The sequence below is a fragment of the Platichthys flesus genome, chromosome 23 (genome assembly GCF_949316205.1).
Source record: "Platichthys flesus chromosome 23, fPlaFle2.1, whole genome shotgun sequence".
NCBI classification, from domain to species: Eukaryota; Metazoa; Chordata; class Actinopteri; order Pleuronectiformes; family Pleuronectidae; genus Platichthys; species Platichthys flesus.
The window spans coordinates 4,757,587-4,775,617 of record NC_084967.1 but is presented as its reverse complement, the minus strand read 5'-3'; the positions used below and the strand labels follow the sequence as shown (position 1 = coordinate 4,775,617).

Sequence of the window (18,031 nt, the reverse complement as noted above, 5' to 3'; positions counted from 1 at the left end):
TCTGAAGCCGTGTGCCAGCAGTGTTTTGTGCACTTTTATATGAGATGACTCCTCCGTGGACCCACTTAAATTTTGTTTTATGCTATCCTAAAAACATGAGAATAGCTTATGATGTCTTGTGTCAGCTGAATGTAGGACTCTTCTTTGTGCCCATTAGGAGATGTTCTGTTATGTTTTTTCTTGTCTAGGTTCGAATCTCAGCCAGGGGCTTGTCTGTGTGGGTTTTCTCTGGGTACCCCAGCTTTCTCACACAGTTATAGAGACATGCAGACTGTAGGTGGGAATGCGAGCATGAATTGCTGTTTGTCTTTAAATCTATGGACAGACTAACTAGATGTACCCCACCTTTCACCCATTGTCAGGTGGGATTTGCCCAAGCCCCCATGTAACCCTTGATGATAGGATATATGCAGTATAGATGATGGATGGATGGATTGATTCGCTTTGATGGGGACTGAATTGATTAATGCATAGATGGATGGATGTGTCTTTGATTTGGACTGGATAGATGGATGGATGTGTCTTCGATGTGGACTGGATGGAAGTGTCTGTGATGTGGACTGGATGGATGTGTCTTTGATGTGGACTGGATGGAGAGATGGATGTGTCTTGATGTGGACTGGATGGATGTGTCTCCGATGTGGACTGGATGGATGTGTCTTAGATGTGGGCTGGATGGATGTGTCTTGGATGTGGACTGCATGGATGTGTCTTTGATGTGGACTGGATGGATCTGTCTGATCGGGACCAGGATTTTGGACCATCTCAGCTACACTTACCATTGTTCATTCAGCTATCTACTGTAACTCTTTCAGATAATACACATTTTTTAGATCGAAATAGTCAGGTTTGATAAAAAACATCTGGTAAAGATTAACTTTTGTTCCTGTTCTTAACAGTTCATATAAATCTAGTTTGCTGATGTGTTTGAAATATCAACTAGCAGATATGAGACAACGATCGCATCAAGTCAGTCATGTCCTCAGTTCTTAAACCTCCACCTGTTGCTGTTGTACTGTGATCGAACGTAAACGCCACCAGATGGACAGAATCCGCTTTACCTTGTAATTCTCGGCGGGGCCGGTTGGTGTCGCCACTCGCAGCGACTCTCGGGCAGACCGCGAGACATGTGGCTGAGACTTTCTGAAAGCTTCGCTCCGTTTTTAGCCCAAAACACTTCTGCGATAGTGCGAGTGATCGTTGCTTCATAGCGGAGCTCTGGACTCTTAGGAACACTTTACGAGCTGCAAACCAGCCGCAGGTGCACTCACAGGTGAGTAGCGACTCTTGTCACCAGCTAACTGGAGCTATATGCTAGCAAGCTAAAAGCGACGTAGGCAGGTGCTGTTGTTCAAAGCGGCTAGCCAGCTAGCCCCCCTAGCTAACTTCACTGCTGCCGCTAGCCAGGCTAGCTAACTTGTGACCTTCATTGCAATCACCGTAGCTAAGATTAGACGCTTTTTACCCGTGTTTGCTGTCGTGCTAACAGCAGCCAGCTAGCTCGCAGGTAGCGTTTTAGCTAGCGATAGCTGCCTGGCTAAGCGACAACAACCGTGTTGACACCGTCGTGTTGGCACTGGTTGATCAAGTTTGTGCTAATTTTACAGTAGCCAGGCCGTGTTTGCCCCAAACAGCAGCAGGCATTCACCGCTTTCTATCTGCCAGCCCAGCTCCCCTTTAACCACAACAACCTCCTTCTATTCATAGAAGTTACCATGAGGTGTTCATGTAACCCCAGGCTACACATTGCTGGAGGATTTCGGGTTTGCAAGTGATCCGGGTGTGTTCAATGGGCAGCGGATAGATGACAGTTTGAGCACAAGGACTGGAGACGAATGGCCTGTGTTGACCGGGACTACTTTAAGTGTTTTTGAAGTGAGGGCCGCTGGTTTCCTCTCTCCAGAGCCACCACTCCCAATCTGTTGTGTTGGTTTCACTTTGGCTAATAACTCGATCGTCACGAACGAAGCGGGAGAAGCAGAGCCTGGATCAGCAGAGCCTGGATCAGCCATCGCAGGGTTTAAGTGTCAGACACCGGACTCCTGCTGGCTGTGAGCCCGCTGCGGAGGTGTGATGGCGAGCGGGACTTGTGTTGCTTCACCGGAACTCGGAGGGGAACAGGCTCGTTCCTGCACATTCGATCCCAAACATCCCAACTGATCTCAGCTCTTCACAAAATCGTTATCAGTGTAGCGACCTTAACAGACACTGTTGCCTAATGCAGAGTATTCAATCGTAAACTTCCAAGTTCCAAATTAAGGGTTGCATCCACCAACATTTATATATTTATTATCATCTATCTATGCCATATGTGTTTCTACTTGTCCAGTTTACAGTTTAAATGATAAAGCTCATACATACTGTAAATTCCCCATCACCACAGCCTGGTCAATACATCCACAAGTCGAAGATATCAATTAAAATTAGCTTTTTACAGATGTATAATATCAGCAATCACAAATACATTGTGATAATTCATACAATAATACAAACCACTGTATGGCCAGGATTTAAATCTGTAGCCTATAACCTTCCCTCTCTTTTATTTCTGTTCATTCACTACAGTTTAGAACAAGTAATAGTGTAAAGGGTCTATATTTATTTAGATTTAGTTTTGTCTTGATAAAATCACATTACAGTACAGTTTGATCATTCAGACCCATGCATTGAGTTTTTGTGCACTCACACACTGCATGGACAGCACAGTAGGGCTGGACAATACAACAGTAGCGATATTATCACGGTATAACTTTTCCTACGATAGAAATTGAAGTCATGGTCGATGGAACTCGTTCCAATTTATGTTTTGACTGACAACACGAAGAGCCAATGAAAATGAGAATAGCACGTCACCAAACCAATCATGTGGCTGGAATAGCGTTATAGCCACGTCAGGTTGGGTTGACCCACACAGCACAGAGTTTAGGAGCAGCCGCAGCAGCAGCTCACGAGTTAATGTTTGTGCTTCAGCATGGAGGTTGAAGACTGCATCGATACAGTGACAGAGCATAATCGATACATGTTTTCCACTACATTCATTGTTTTAGCGGGTTTCCACTGCTGAATTATTATAACCACTGCTGCTTTAGGATCAGGACAGAAGCTGATTAGAGGTCCGGTCATCCTGTGTTGGAGTCTGTTTCCTCCTCACTCCCCCTCTGACCTGCCCCCTCTTCACACTTTAACAATGAACACCCTCCCTGATCACAAGTTATTAGGACGTGTATTGTAGAGTACTGGCGTTACCTTTGTTTGTTTGATTCACTCGAGAGTTTATGAGACACACGAAGCAGGAATTACACACGTTTTACTTTAGAAAAAGTGTCTGTTAGTTTGTCCACCAGTAAAGACTAAGGTGTTTATTTGTCATCTCTAAACAAATGTTAAGGCTCCTATAAATTTTTTTTTTTTTTAAATCAATGTCTGAACTCTGTGCAAAAAAAAAAGTCAATGTGAATATTTCGACTCGTATAGTTATTGTGATATGAGTCGCAATTTCGGTGTCAAATTTAGGATATCATTTTGGCTGAGAAAACGCACTGAACGATACTCTATAGATGTATCACAACATGCTTGTTTATGAAATCACACCACTGTGATTCGTAGACCTCGGAATTTCTGTACAATCCACAATGCTTTATTTATGACACAATTTACAGCTCCAGTTCACGTGATGTGCTTAGTGTACACCTCACATTCAGTTAGCTTCTGGTTGCATGACTGAACAGGAGACGGTTTCCCTGTGCAGTGGCTGTTCTTTCTGTCATTGTGACAGAATCCTGGTGAGGTCATGATTTGCATTGAAAGCAATCGATGCAAATGCTGTGAAGCATTTCTGAAAATGAGAAGGCTACCAAGGACGTTAAAAACTTTTTTATTGTCAGAACCACACGTATAAAAATAACAGGCAGGCCATGCTGACCAGTCTCAGCTCTTGTGGTCTCCATGTGGTATCTTTGTAGCCATCTTTGTAAAAAAATTAAGGTTGTGCACATGAGCCAGGCCTGCTGCGTAGCTAGGATGACTGTGTAGACTCTGTGACGGCTCCTCTTAACGTAGCACTTTAAACCCGGCATAAGTGGCATAATACTGGAGGGAGGCATGAGGTCGGAGTTTGAGGCTCCCCTCTGCTCTTAAGAAACATGACTTAGTTTGAAGGTTAACTGCAAATAATATTATTAACAATGTCATTTTAACAGTCATCAAGTGAAACTGAAAATTGGATCTTGCCAGATGTAATCCATTACTATGGGTTATAGGGCTGCACGATATATCAAATTCATCTTCATCGTGATATCAACACGAGCGATATAGGTGTTGCAAAAGACGTTATTGAACTGTGATAACTTGTGTTCCGTCTCAAATCGAGTCAAATTGCATTTGTTTAGCCCAGCTCCACTGACATCTCTGACTCACTACAGTCTAAAAGATGACGCCAAGATTGTCGCCACAATATCAACACTGATTATCACATAATCTGTACTTTTCTTAATTAAATCTGTCTTCAGAGCAGTGCACGCATTCATCAGCTCTCCCGCTTGTTCTCTTCCCCTCTCTCGCCCTCGCGTTCTCACACACACACACCCACACACACACACACACACACACATTGTCTGATCAGACACACGTGTAAACTCAGACTGGGTTGAAACAACAGACTTTGTAAGCTTGGTCCACGGATGTAGAGCCGGAGGAGATGGCGGCATGTTGGGTTTGGTTTGACGCAGATGGCCCAGTGCACAGCGCGGATGACGTAGACACAGAGAGGAGCAGTAAATTACTGTCAGAGCCGCTAAAAGCTGTAAGAAATAACTTTTCTCGGCCCAAACATGTATGAAAAGACCCCAAATGAACACTGTATGTGGATTAGTGGAGCTGTGCATGGCTCCTGGGTGACTGCCCCGGACTTGCTGGCGGTTTGGCCAGGCCGCGGAGCTGTCCGTGGTCCCTGTCCGTGATCCATGCGTCCCTAGCCAGGTGGAATTATTTCAATAAAACCATGGAAATAATACATATAGCATTTAGCCTATAGCATTTTTTGTCAGTGCCTCTATAGTCTACTTGCTGTATGGGGTCTATGTAAGCAGTTGCGTTTAATCAAATACTCAGGAGTAGGTGCAAGCCAATCCAAAACACTTAAACGTTACAGAGCAGGCAGCAAGTGAACATTGTGTGTGCTCATCTCTTTTTGTGCACGTCTAGCAGCTGGCTATGTTGTGTCCCGAGCCCGAAACTAAGATTGTTGTCGTTATGACGATCGCGCCAGTATCATGCGTCGTGCACGCCAACTGTCGAGCCTCAAGTCAACAAGTCCTGCTTTAGAGGTGGTGCGACTGTACAAGTCACTGAAAAGACAACGCTGACACTGATGAAGATGCTTTATGAAGAAACAGTAGTTGCTCTCTTGTTAAAAGCTTGTACAATTGTCAGGTCCTCCTCATCTCATCACACACTCCCACATATTTACGTTTGCTAGCTCACAGCTAACACACACACTCACTACTTGGACTGTTTGAGGAAAATGAGCACGAGCAGTCCAGCTGCTTCTGTGAGGCTGAAAGTTATTTCTGATATGTGGGAATGTGGCACAGAAATCAGGGTTTTGCAGAAACTGCTGGTGTTGTAGAGTTAATAAATACCGTTCAAACCTAACTTTTCCTGCTGCTTAGTTCAGAGTGGGGTCACATTGGGATGAAGCTAAGCAAGGTAGCAAGGTTACATCTCCCCTTTCACATTGTTCAGCTGGTAATAGTGTGAGGACGTTGGAATTGGCTCTGAAACCCGGTATTAAAGTGGTGTCGGGGCTAACTGGTCAAAGACTGTATGATTGATTAGCTCGGATGTTATCTGTGCTGCCCAAAAGGAATGAATGGAAGAGATTTCTTATTCATTGCTGCTACATAAGTTATCTTTCCCATCTTTTAGCCTTTCCACACAATAAGTAGCAGTGTGTGTTCTTCCCAAACAATTCAACCTCGGTTTATCAGGCCACAAAACCTTTGGTCCATTATCTTTTGGTCTTTTGAATTTGTCTTTGGCAAACATTCGACATGCAATTATGTTTTGTTTTTTTTCTTCTTCTGTACAGCACTGATGTGTGTATGGTAGACTCGGAAACAGTGATGTTAACTCAGGATTTTTCCCTTTGGTTGCCTGGACTTTGCTCATTGGCTGATACTGAGCATCGATCTAATACCAGCGCAGTTTAAAAACTTGTATCACATTTTGTAACAGCTCGATGCTATTAACCCTGTGTAGAAGTGCTGATTGCTGTCGTTGTATGGCTTATTGCTATTGTGTAATTGGCTAATGCCACCCCTCGAAAGCGGGATCATGCATTCGACACACATAGCTGTTTCACTTGTCAGAGCTTCCAGTTTGAAATAATCCCAAATTGCTGAAGTGAGCTACCTCTGGCTTCTTCACCACTCGAATAACACTACTCGTCAGTGGCAGTACAGCCCAACTGCTGTTTTGGAGCAGAGAAGAAATGATTTATGGGAAAAGAAAGTTTACTGGGAGGGAAACCAATATACCTAGGTACATCGATTTGCATACTTGCCAATGCTCAACCAGGCACTCTCAGCAGTTGAGGCATTTCTAATCGTACCATTGTTAATGTTAATCAGCTCTAGTGATTGAAGTCTGCAGCTTTTACGCTGGGGTTGTATTTACTATATAAGGCCACTGATTGCTCTGCTTTCTGCCTTTGAGCCATCTGAGCAGGAAACCCAGTTGTAGGGAGTTGTATCTCCATTTATAGTCAGCTTTTAAACCGTGGACAGATGAGGATCTAAACTCAATTCAGATCACTTTGGACTTTTGCAGTATTGTTTTGGTGTGTTTTGCTGCTGTGATAATGCATTTAATTCAGATAATCAGCTGAACTCCTCTTTTTGTATCTATACTTTCTGCTTCATTTCTTAATTTTGTCTCCTTCTCTCTGCGTTGTAGGCGTGAGCAGGACAGCTCAGGACCGGACATGACTGGAGCCGGAAGCAGTGAGTAATATTTTAGGCTACTGTTGTTTGAAGTATCATCCTAGAAAATATCCCATCTGATTCTGTGTCTCCTCCCCTGTATTTTTAGGCGGCCAGGGTCCGCCTGATGGGACGGATCCTGAGGAGGCAGAGAGGTGTCCTATCTGTCTGGGCTTCCTGGCCGGAGGCGAGCTCGCCATGCCTGACAGCTGCTGCCACGTCTTCTGTCTCAGATGCCTCCTCACATGGGCAGAGGTAAAGAAGCTGTACAGTAGTCGTGAGCTGAATACTGACCAAAAAGCATAATTGTACTGGATGGGATTTTGTTCCCACCACTGTTTATTAGAATTAAACACACGGCATTGGCTTTTAAAATTGTCATAGTGTGGAATTTCTACAATACAGAGGCAGGCATCAGCTCGTTTGCGAAATGTAATTTTTTTTGTACAGCTCAAAATCATTGTTTATTTGTTAAGCAGTGTGCAATCTTATTTTAAGATTTGGATGTGTTTTACATTAAAGTTGCAGATGGCTCCTTCCTGTCCGGTGGACAGAAGACCTTTCACTAATGTTTACAGATGGGACGGGAATCTGAGCTGTGTTCAGGTCAGTCGGATTCATACCTGCTATTTCTCTGTCATAGCTTAAGATACCAGGGTTGCTGGTCTTTAAAGAAGATATCCCCTGGCCTGTTTTCAGCGGGAAATGTTCTCACTGACTCCCACTTGTCCTCTGGCTCTGTAGACAGAATCTTTTTGCATAAAGCTTTTTGTTTACCTTGCACATTTTGAACAACTTAAAAACTGCAAATTATATGGTTTTGATGCAGTTACTTGTCAATTACCATTCATTGTGTCTCTGTGCACCAGCCATGCCAACCGTCATTTAAACACAGAGCTTTGAATATCCATTGTTTCAAACTGTTAAACATTTTAGCCCTAAAACACAATCTTCTTCTGTCCTTGCTGTTTAAAGGTTCCTGTGAGGAAGAGAACAACTCCACTTGAAGCTGAAATTTGCTGCTGTAGAAACCCTGAACAAAAAGTCTGTCTCAAGTGAGTATCAGCTTTTGTAAAATGGAATCATAAGGTGTAATAGTCCTTTTTTAAGCCGTTGAAATTGGGGAAAACAGATGTAGTAGTATCTTTCTCTCTTGTTTTTAGGATTGATTTTGATTGATTTTTAAGCACTTTAGTTTGGAAACCAGTCCCTGAACAATTTAGGTGTTTTGTTTTCAGAAGTAAACCGGCAAGAAGATTGAGACGGCAAAAGGCAGAGAGGACAGCAGATGCCATAACAAAAGGACTTGTGAGGAAATGTATGTCAAAACCTTTCTTCACACATTTACATAGCTGTCCTACTCACATCTCTTCAGCAAGATCTAACTGTCTGTAAATGTCTGTTCCAGGTAACGATGAAGACCCCTCGTCTCTGAGCAGAAAAAAGGTACGTTCTTATTTTGGTACTTTTTGAATGTCATATATGCGCATTGCTTGACTTTTACTGGAATGTAAATGTTTGTATTTTCTCTAGGTGCGAGGAACAGAGTGCTGCACTTGGTCACCCTCTCCCTGTGTCTCATTAACCACCACATCAGCACAGGACATGTAAGCTGCACTTCCCTGAATGAATGTATTATTATAGTATGTAATATATATTCTGATAAATTATGACAAGAACAGTAATGCTGTGTGTGTTTGGACTAAGGTCCTGTAGTGTGGCCTAGTTGTGAGACAGTACAATAACTTGCTGTTCAGTGAGGTCAATAGGTCAGGAGAACAGTGCGTTTTAAGCAGGCCCCCTGCTGGAATACAAGCCACATTGCCTGCAATGGTCTATTTGCAATTTGAATTCCAATCAGTTAGTTTGACCTAGAAATTGAAATGATCATATAACCGCAGTTGATAACCACAGTATAAAGCTCATGTTAAAAACTTGTCCAGCATCAACCACAGTGAGTAATGACATCCCACACAAAGGTGCACTATGTACATAACATAAATATGAATTTATCTTATATCGGAAAAGAGTCTCTTGTTGACCGGCGCAGAGTAATACTCCTAGATGCAGTTGCGCTGCTGAGAAACACTGAACCATTATGATTTGGTTGATACAGTCCAGCATTGACCAAAGTCAGCAAGTCTCCAAGATGCATGAGCAGCAAGCTCTGCATTTGTTGTGTATTTTACAAACATGGCAGAAGAAGCGGCAGGCGGGGGGGCTGTAACAGCAGGAGAAATGTTAGTGATCTTTGGACATAGCTAGCAAATGCTAACATCCACTGTCATAACATTGCATGCGTTTAACAAACACTGATATCGTGTCCCGACTCTGACATTTGGGGTTCAAGTCTTACGCAAAATATGAAAATACTCTCATCATTTTTATTGATAGTATATATTATGTCATTTTAAAACATGGTGACATTTCTATAGCTTGTGTGTCAGTAAGTTTGTAATTTACAGCACATTTCAACAAACATTCTCTTCAGCTAAAATACGAATGGTGCAGCTGGAGCATTTGTGAAGTACTTCATAAAAACAACTAACTTCCTGTCTTGTTCCTGCAGTGCAGAGCCTGTTTGGGTGACAGAGGAGATACCTTACGATGCTGGTTTCACACCGTGCAAAGCCCAAGTGCAAGACTGTCCGTGGCTGTCTCCTGCTGCTCCCATCCCTGTTAATGGCACCTCAAGGTAATGAAAGCTCACCTGAACACTAGCAGGGCACATCATCTCTCTTTAGGAACTCAGAAAACACTTTACAGCTGTACAGGGGACTGCTCACACAAATTCCAGGCAGGTTGGAAGCAGTTTTCTCTTTAATGTCCAGAGCAGAATAACTTCAGTTGGAGTTTTGTGGCAGAGATATAGAAGCAAGGAAATAAAAGTCTCTGTCCTGCTTTTCCACTGTCCAGTTATTCAAATGTTTGACAGTAAGTCACACAACCACAGAGAAGAGCTGATTCCTTGGTTCAGTGCAGCGAAGCACGTTTTATTCTCATACTTTGGGACGGACATTTTACTCATCGCTGCGATACGTAATCAGCATCAGGACTTTGGAGGCCCAGTATCAGCTCAATAGCGAAGGGATGATAATAAAATAATATGAAATTATGAAACATTATATAAGGCTTAGTTTACATTTATTCAGCCATAGATGGAAAGTCTGGCATTACCTTTACCCTCGTCTCTGTTTTACAGGCGGAGTTTCCATCCCGCAAGTTGGAACCACAGCCCATTTCCATTTGGACTCTGCTCATCTCCCTTGACCTCCAGCTCACTGTTCAGCCCCGGACATTTTGGTGAGTCACATTGGACACATTGTGAATATCATTGGAGTTTACTGTGTTAAATGTTAACAATAGATTTTGAGATTGTTTGAACGATCATTGGAGCGGTGTGGTTGTCATTTTTAAAAGTTAGATACTTTCATACTGAAAAGTTTACTTTTTTTTCCAATTTAACCTTAATTTTTTTTTATCGGAATGTCTACTCAGATTTATTTATATAGCATTTTAAAATACAAACATTACACAGGAAACAATACAGGTATAGATAGAAGAAAGTAAAAACAGCTTGAGAGAAAGATGGAGTAAAGGACACACAAGAAAACATTCTAATGCGAATGTAAAAAGTTCAAAAGAGAGACATTAGCAGTTAAAAACAAGATTACTAAGGTAGTTCACTGTGAAAAGACAGAGAGGAAACAAGGAGAGAGAGAAGGGGGGGGGGGGGGCTATGACATGCAGCAAAGTCCACAGCTGGAATTTAACTGTGGATGCTGTGGTTACGTGGCATTCACTGTATCCACTTGGCCACCGAAGCACTCACACACACACACACCCCATAAGTTTGCATACTTTGTTTGGAGAAATGCATCATAGAGGGGTAACCTGAGATTTATCGTTGAAGCATACGGAATTATTTAAAATTGGCCATTTAAAATTATTGATATGACGTGAATGAAAGATGCATTTGGGAGTTTCACCTCCTGAAGTTGACATGAAAAGATCACCAAGAGAGAAGATGGATCACTTTGTTGGAGTTGAGAGTTCCCATCAAGCTACATTACCATTTAATTAGCAATAGCTGACATAAGCGATTCCAACTGATTCTGTGAAAGTGCCAGTCAGCGTCAGCTACAAAAGGGAATCTGAATGTGTGTACATGGCTCTTATTTGCCAGTGAAAAGGGTTCTTGATCATTTAACTTCTCTCCCACAGTGTTTGAGGGTGTTGTCTGCGCCATCACATGTCCCAAAGGAGGAGAGAAGAGAGGCAGCCGAGCCTCAACCTCCAAAGCACCCACCAAAGAGACAGAGTCTCTACCGACCAGACGATCCGGACGCAACAGTAAAACCCAGGAAGAGACTCCAGCGACTGACCCGTCATTGCCGCTTCAGTCCAGTTCATCAGACTCTGACTCGTCTAACAACCACCAGGCTGCCAAGCCGGCCAAGACTTCTCAGGCACCGGCCAAGAGGAAGGCGACAAACCGAAAGGCCAGCGGCAAGCGGAAAGCCACGAAAAGAAAAAAGCGCTCTCCCGAACCCATTAGCATTCTGGCCGCTAGTGAGGAGGAAGAAGAGGCTGACGGAGTTGACAACAAGGAGAAGGAGGAGGAAGAAGAAGAAGGCGACAAAAGTGATGAAGAGCAGGATACAAAAATATCAGAGCAGCAGCAGCACTCTGATACCGAAGGGAGCCTCAGTGCAGACCAGGACGGTGTCAACTCTGCTGACATACGTGCAGAATCTCTGAGTAACGACGTTGCAGAGGACAGTGATGACACTCAGGAACCACCTCATGAAAATGAACAAGAACAAGAAGAAAAGCCAGATGAGATCGATGATGCGCCGTACTTTCCCCCTGACTTGGCTGCTCACAGCCCCAGTTCATGCTCCGAGGGCGACGAGAGCAAGAAGGAGGAGGAAGAGCCACCCAGCCCAGCTTCCTCTGGAGACAAGGACTATGAGAAGACTCCTTCACCCTCTGACTCTCACAACGCTCTGCTGGAAGACCTGACGTCTCCGTGCGCCGATGAGCAAACAGAGCAGGATGATGAAATGGAGATTTCAGAGTCCGAAGAAGCCAAGGATAAGAAGGCTGAATCGTTGGGGAACTTGTCAGAACCTGGCTCGCCCCCTGCTGGAGACTCAGAGGAAAATGTAGCTGATCCAGAAACGAAAGCTTCTGATGACACTGACTCTAAAAAGCTTGTTTCCGAAGCGCAGTCAGCCGGTGACAGTTCTGGGGAAGAAACCAAGGATGACGGTCCATCCAAGGATGATACTAATGTCATCCCCATGGACTGTAGTTCACCCACGAGTGACCATGGTAATGGTGCCCTTTTGGATCTGCCGAAGGAGAGTGCTGACACAGCTGCTGCGGGACCCCCGCCTTCTGAAAGCCAAGTCACCAAGGGCGAGACCAAAAAGGACCAAGAGGAGTTGGAAAAGAGCCCAGAGAGGAAGAACGGCAAGCAGCGGCGCTCTCGCTTCCACTCCTCGACCTCCACCTGGTCACCTAAAAGAGAGTCCAAACGTGATTCTTCCAGGCGCTCGCGCTCACGGTCCAGAGAGCGGGATGGCAGCCCGCCTTCCAGCCACTCGTCCCGGGCTCGCAGCAGAGAAAGAGACAGGGACCGGGATGGCGAGAGAGACCATTCTAGGAGGGAGCGTAGCCATGAGAGGAGGAGACGGCGATCGAGGAGTCGCTCTAAATCCAGGTCCCGCTCTCGGTCCAGGTCTCGATCCAGAACAAGGTCCCACAGACGGGGGAGTCCCGAATGGCCCAACTCCAGAGAGCAGTCTCCTCAGAAGAAGGAGCGCAAGGGCGGATGGAGGTCAGGACAGAGTGGTGGGTCAGGTAGTGAGGGACGGCGGTATCAAGGAGGCGCTGGCCGCTTAGAAAATGGTGCTCCTGCTGAAGGTTCCCCTGAACGCCAGAGCTGGTCAGATAATCCTGACTGGGTTACAGAAAAGGCTCGCGAGGACGCTGAGAGCAGGAGCCGGCAAATTGGTCCACGCAACAGTGAAGGGAACAGAGGGGATTCACGAGGCAGGGGGGGCCGGGGAGGGTTTGATCGGGGGCGCGGTGCAGGGCGAGGCGGTGGCAACCGTAGCTTTTACAATCAGGAGGAATCGGGCGATAGCCGCTGGCCCAGAAACAACTTCTCAGGTACAGGCAGCAATTCAGGGAATGATGCATACAGCCGCTTCAACGAAAACCGCGGCGGTGGCCGGAGGAAAGACATGGATCCAAACGACTCCATGGCCGATCGGTCGGGATGGTCATCAGCATCCAGCTGGGCTGTCAGGAGATCGCTTCCTGCCGACGTCCAGGACTATTACTCGAAGAGGGAGAGGGGAGGAGCAGGAGGCTGGAACAGATCCGAGGAGGAGCAGCCAGCAGCAGCAGCAGGTGAGACCTCCTCTGTCTTTGCTTGGTTATTACTCCCAAAACACTAAAACACAACCTGTTACTGCTTGAGAAAACTGTTCCAAAAGCAGGCCATGAATCAGCCAACTCTCCTTCTAAAATAGCAGCAGAAGTCCTGTCTTCGATGCTCGGAAAGGAAGATCATTTTAGTGCTTTGAGGTTTTGGATTTATTCCTTTGAAAAGCTCTCTTGTATAACTCGCTAAGCATATGTCTGATTTGACTTATATAAATACACAGCAGCCTAAACCAGCTTCAAAATCTGCACGTTAGATCTTTTATACAACAGTTTTCACTTCATCTCCTTTGCTCCCCAGATCTCTCTAAAAGCGACCCTGCTGCCCCGGCTGTCCCAGGTAACGCTCCGGTGCCGGTGATGAATGCGATTCCTCAACTGAATGTTCTCCACCATCCCTACCCCGTGCAGGGTCAGCGAGGAGCCCTGCCCGTCAGCTTGCAGCCAGCGGCATCATACGGCATGCCCCCTCAGGTCCCCCTGCACCTCCACCCTGCAGTGCCGCTGCTTCAGGTGCCCGCTGTGGGCGCTCAGGGCCTCCCGCCTCCCCCTCCGCCGCCTCCACCCATGCAGCACGGCAGCCAGATGGCAGCAGCTCAGCCTGATGGCCACATGACTCAGGTATATGAAACTGGGATACAGGCGGGAAGGGATTAAGTTCTCCATCCTGCATTTCTATTAGCATTAAAACTAGATTCAATAAGCGAATAAGATGCATGTATGCAGTTCTAATCCAGGCTTTATTCAAATGTATTGTTATTTCCTGGGTTGCCTTAGATGTCGAGTTCCATGATGGGTTATGGGAAACCTGCCCTGCTTCCCACCCCTACCAAAGCTGGTGTCGCAGTGACCCAGATGCACTCAGCACAGAGCCAGATGTTCCCATCCTCTACCACTCAGTACGGCCATAACAAGGCTCACGCCGACAGCTCCAAAAAGGAAAAGGTTCGTTTCAGCCGCCTGTCTGCCCACCTCTCCATGAGAGTGTTCTCTTTCCATTTCTTTGTCTCCATTCATCCTGTCGTCCTCTTCAGAAACAGCAGATCCAGGAGAGAGCTGTGAATGAAGTGAAGAACGCCATGAAACCTTATTACCAAAAGAAGGAAGTCACTAAAGAGGAGTACAAGGAGATCGTCCGCAAAGCAGTAGAGAAGGTGAACGCTTCGCTCTTGAAATTGTAAAATGTATCAAACTTTAATCAATATACATTTTTTAACCTCGCTGGAAGTTAATATCTGATATTAGGTAAAAACACAGTTTATTTGACATTTTGCTGTGTTCTCCTTCTTCTTCTTCAGGTGTGTCACAGCAAGAGCGGTGAGGTGAACTCCAGCAAGGTGGCCAACCTGGTGAAGGCCTACGTGGACAAATACAAACACGCCCGCAAGAAATGAATCTGTGGCGTGCTGTTGGGGCGGCGATGCCCCTCGCCGACCCATTCAGCTGCTCAAGTGCAATTTCCTCAAGCTGGAATCTGGCCTCCAATCTGAGAGAGGACGGAGCGTCAGCATTTTCATTTTTTTTGGATATCTGTACCTTTTATTGAATGAAGATTTTTTTCTATAGATTTTCATATTTTGTTAGAAAAAGAATGACCCAATCAGAAATTGTAATGCAAGAGCCCTTTATTTTGCATAGATCGTGTGACTTGGGAACTACTGTAAGGAGCGCAGGATGGCATGGGGCGGGTCGGGGGAGAGGGTCGCTCGATACTGACGATGCAACGCTCAGTGAACAACGTTAGATCATGTAGAGGAGAGCCTCTCCCAGGGTGCCGGGTGGTACGATCAACGTCTCCTCCGCGGACTCCTGATCACTTAGCTTATTGATTCTTGTCAATGTTCTTTTTTAAATATGATATAATATTTCAGAGGAAAGCCTAGTTTAAAAAAAAGTGCATTGCCTTTATTAATCTCTGTGTTGCCCCAGTGACGGGCAGGAATCTGATGAGTGTGATTGTAATCAGGGCCCTGATTGGTCGATGAGCGGGATGGCCAATCAGCAGCGAGTGTTCAGCGGAAGGTGCAGGTCCCGGAGGGGGGGAAACCCAGGTCAGACTGACCCCCACACCCTGCCTGAATGTGTAATAACTGTCAATGCCAGAACATGAACTGTGCAAAGTATCCAGAGAGTAGTGAAATAAATCAGCTGCTTCCTGATGCCCCGTGTGTTTGTCACCAACGCCTCCTTACCACCGGAGGGCGCATCCTCATTTTTGTCTCCGTCTTTGAGCCACAGCGTTTGCATCTGGTGAACTGCATTTCCCAACAATCACCTCTCAAACAACTACTGCTGTGATGTGTGTATTTTGCTTTGGTTTTCTGCACAGGGTTTGTCTCTGTGCCCGTTAAAACCACCAAGACTCCCTAAATCATCAAAGGAAACAACTACCAGACAGGAAGTGACCAGCTTCCATGAAATAGATTTACAGTGTCAGAGCACTGCTACAGTACAGAGTATTAATCGTATCGATATTTTACATCTAAATGTGCCCAACTACTGTTTTCCACTGAACACGGGTCATTTCAGTTCCTCAGACTGAAGGCGGGTGGACCTGTGTGTGTGTGGGGAAGTTAACATGTTACTAGACTCTGAACTAATACACGATTTCTACTCTGTCTTAAAATGTAATCATCTGAATTGTAGGCTTTAAAAAATATCTTGTACGAGGTCAAACACATTTAGGTTTTGGTCTTAAAGCTGTTCATGTTTCCTTTTAACGCTACTTTTGTTTGCTTATTTGTCCACAACGGAAGAGATGAATACAAACACCCCAGTCAGGATTTATCTCAGCACACTGGGCTTGGTTATGTAAAAGACTAAGATGCCTGTAGTTTGAGAGAGAACGTTTCCAGCTGTATTTCACTTCACCTTATATCCAGTTATGGGGAAGTTTGAATAACTTGGGCCTCTGATATTCATTCATATCTGTTGAAACTGTCATAAATTTAAGAATAGTTTTTTGTGTGTGTGCAGAATTTACTCGATAGACATCCGATACTACAATACAGGTTTTCTCTGTAAAACTAACAGCAAATGGTTTGGTGTTTGCGTCCCCCTTGTAAACCGTGGCAGAGCCAGCATGCCGCACCAGGGGCCTGAAACAGAAGCAGCTGAACGGATCACAGCCATGTTGAACATTGTTATTTACACCTGACGTGCAAGAGAAATCGAAATGCAACAACACGAACGAGGGTCAGGGATCCGACCACAGCTTCTTCACGCAGTCCAGAGCGTCGGGCCCATCAGCCGCTTGAGTGAAGTCCTGCATGTGTGTTTGCCTTGGGTCTCACTGACTGATGACTGTAGTAACTTGTGCAATGCAGAATAGTTTCGCCAGTTTATATAAATTCCCTGATAATGACATCTTGTAAGCGTGAGGTTTGTACCATAGAATGCACATAAAGACTTTTGACACAGTCTATGGGTTGTGTTTATACAATAGTGAGCAAACCCTGCGTTTATTCACATTTATTATCTCTAATCAATGTTTGATATTCAGACCTAATGTGAACCTTTGATTTTTTTCTGTTCATTATAGTGATGCATTGGTTCTAGTATTTAGGGGCCAATTAAATAGAATAAATCAAAGGCATCTTAGAGAACACAGCAGATATTACTTTTTTGGAAAGTTATAGAACTGGCACTTAATTCACAGTAAGGGTGAGCAGCAGCCACACAAATATGTTATTAGATATGTTTAAATTGTAAAAGGGAGTTGAATGAATGAAGATGTGATCTCCTGTTGACCACTAGGGAGCAGTGTTGCCTAGGGTAAAGCTTATAAATACAGTCTATGGGGTAAAGTGATTTTTCCTCATTCCGTATTAAGTATGAATAGTAACAAACCCAACAGTAATGACAAGATCTGTCTATCTGTAAAAATCGGACTATATGAATATATATATATTTGTTTTATACACTCAGAGATGTAGTAGTGGTCTTAAAGTCTGACGTCCACCTGACCAGATATTTTGAAATCCCACTCCTCGTCCTGAAGATCATCTACGGACCCACCGAGTAACATCCAGGTCAGTTTTAAACTTGGTGTCGTAAAACAACACCTGCCCAGAGAAAGACAAGTGGACACGGGCCATGTTTTAGTTTGTGTCTGGTCTAGGTGGTCAGGGGGGCTGATCCAGGTTCATGGTCAAGGCCACAGTGGAAAAATAAAGAGGGGAAAAACATGTTTTCTTAATACTTGGACCTCCTCCATGTACAGTCCTAATGCTGGAAGTCTAAATAGAGGTAGTAGAGGTTATACCATGAACCTATTAGTTTAGTTAAAGATGCACAAGGCTACCTTAAAGGTTCAATTACCTCTGCCAAGGATCTTATCTTTATATCACTTTCTGTCTGTTGTTCTTTCTTTTGGCTGAAAACTACTGACTCAGTTTTATTGTAACTTGGTCAAAAGATGGGACACGAGCTGAGAGAGGCAATCGTTATTACTGGGCCACTTTCTGTAACATTTGGAATTTTTGTGAAATTCTTCTTGATTTCTTGGGGGGAAATTCACAGATCTTGATGAAAGAAATCAAGATATTCAGGAGATGGATTTCTATGAGTCTGTGTAGTTTGGTGCAATTTGATTA

The 18,031-nt window shown here is 44.6% G+C and overlaps 1 protein-coding gene across 2 annotated transcripts; it reads left to right on the top strand.

The window, feature by feature from the left end:
• The first annotated feature begins 1,107 nt into the window (after nucleotides 1-1,107).
• On the top strand, nucleotides 1,108-16,800 carry scaf11 (SR-related CTD-associated factor 11). 2 transcript variants are annotated; one of them, XM_062382669.1, is made up of 15 exons: nucleotides 1,108-1,273; nucleotides 6,955-7,001; nucleotides 7,090-7,235; nucleotides 7,503-7,586; nucleotides 7,956-8,035; nucleotides 8,219-8,298; nucleotides 8,389-8,426; nucleotides 8,514-8,587; nucleotides 9,550-9,675; nucleotides 10,183-10,283; nucleotides 11,205-13,403; nucleotides 13,738-14,057; nucleotides 14,214-14,381; nucleotides 14,477-14,590; nucleotides 14,735-16,800. In XM_062382669.1, exons 2-15 carry the CDS (start codon nucleotides 6,983-6,985, stop codon nucleotides 14,828-14,830), a joined length of 3,645 nt encoding a protein of 1,214 aa, XP_062238653.1. In that variant the 5' UTR covers nucleotides 1,108-1,273; nucleotides 6,955-6,982; the 3' UTR covers nucleotides 14,831-16,800. The 2 variants fall into 2 exon arrangements, with proteins under 2 accessions (XP_062238653.1, XP_062238652.1); XM_062382668.1 differs by having other exon boundaries at nucleotides 14,471-14,590.
• The last annotated feature ends 1,231 nt before the right edge of the window (nucleotides 16,801-18,031 follow it).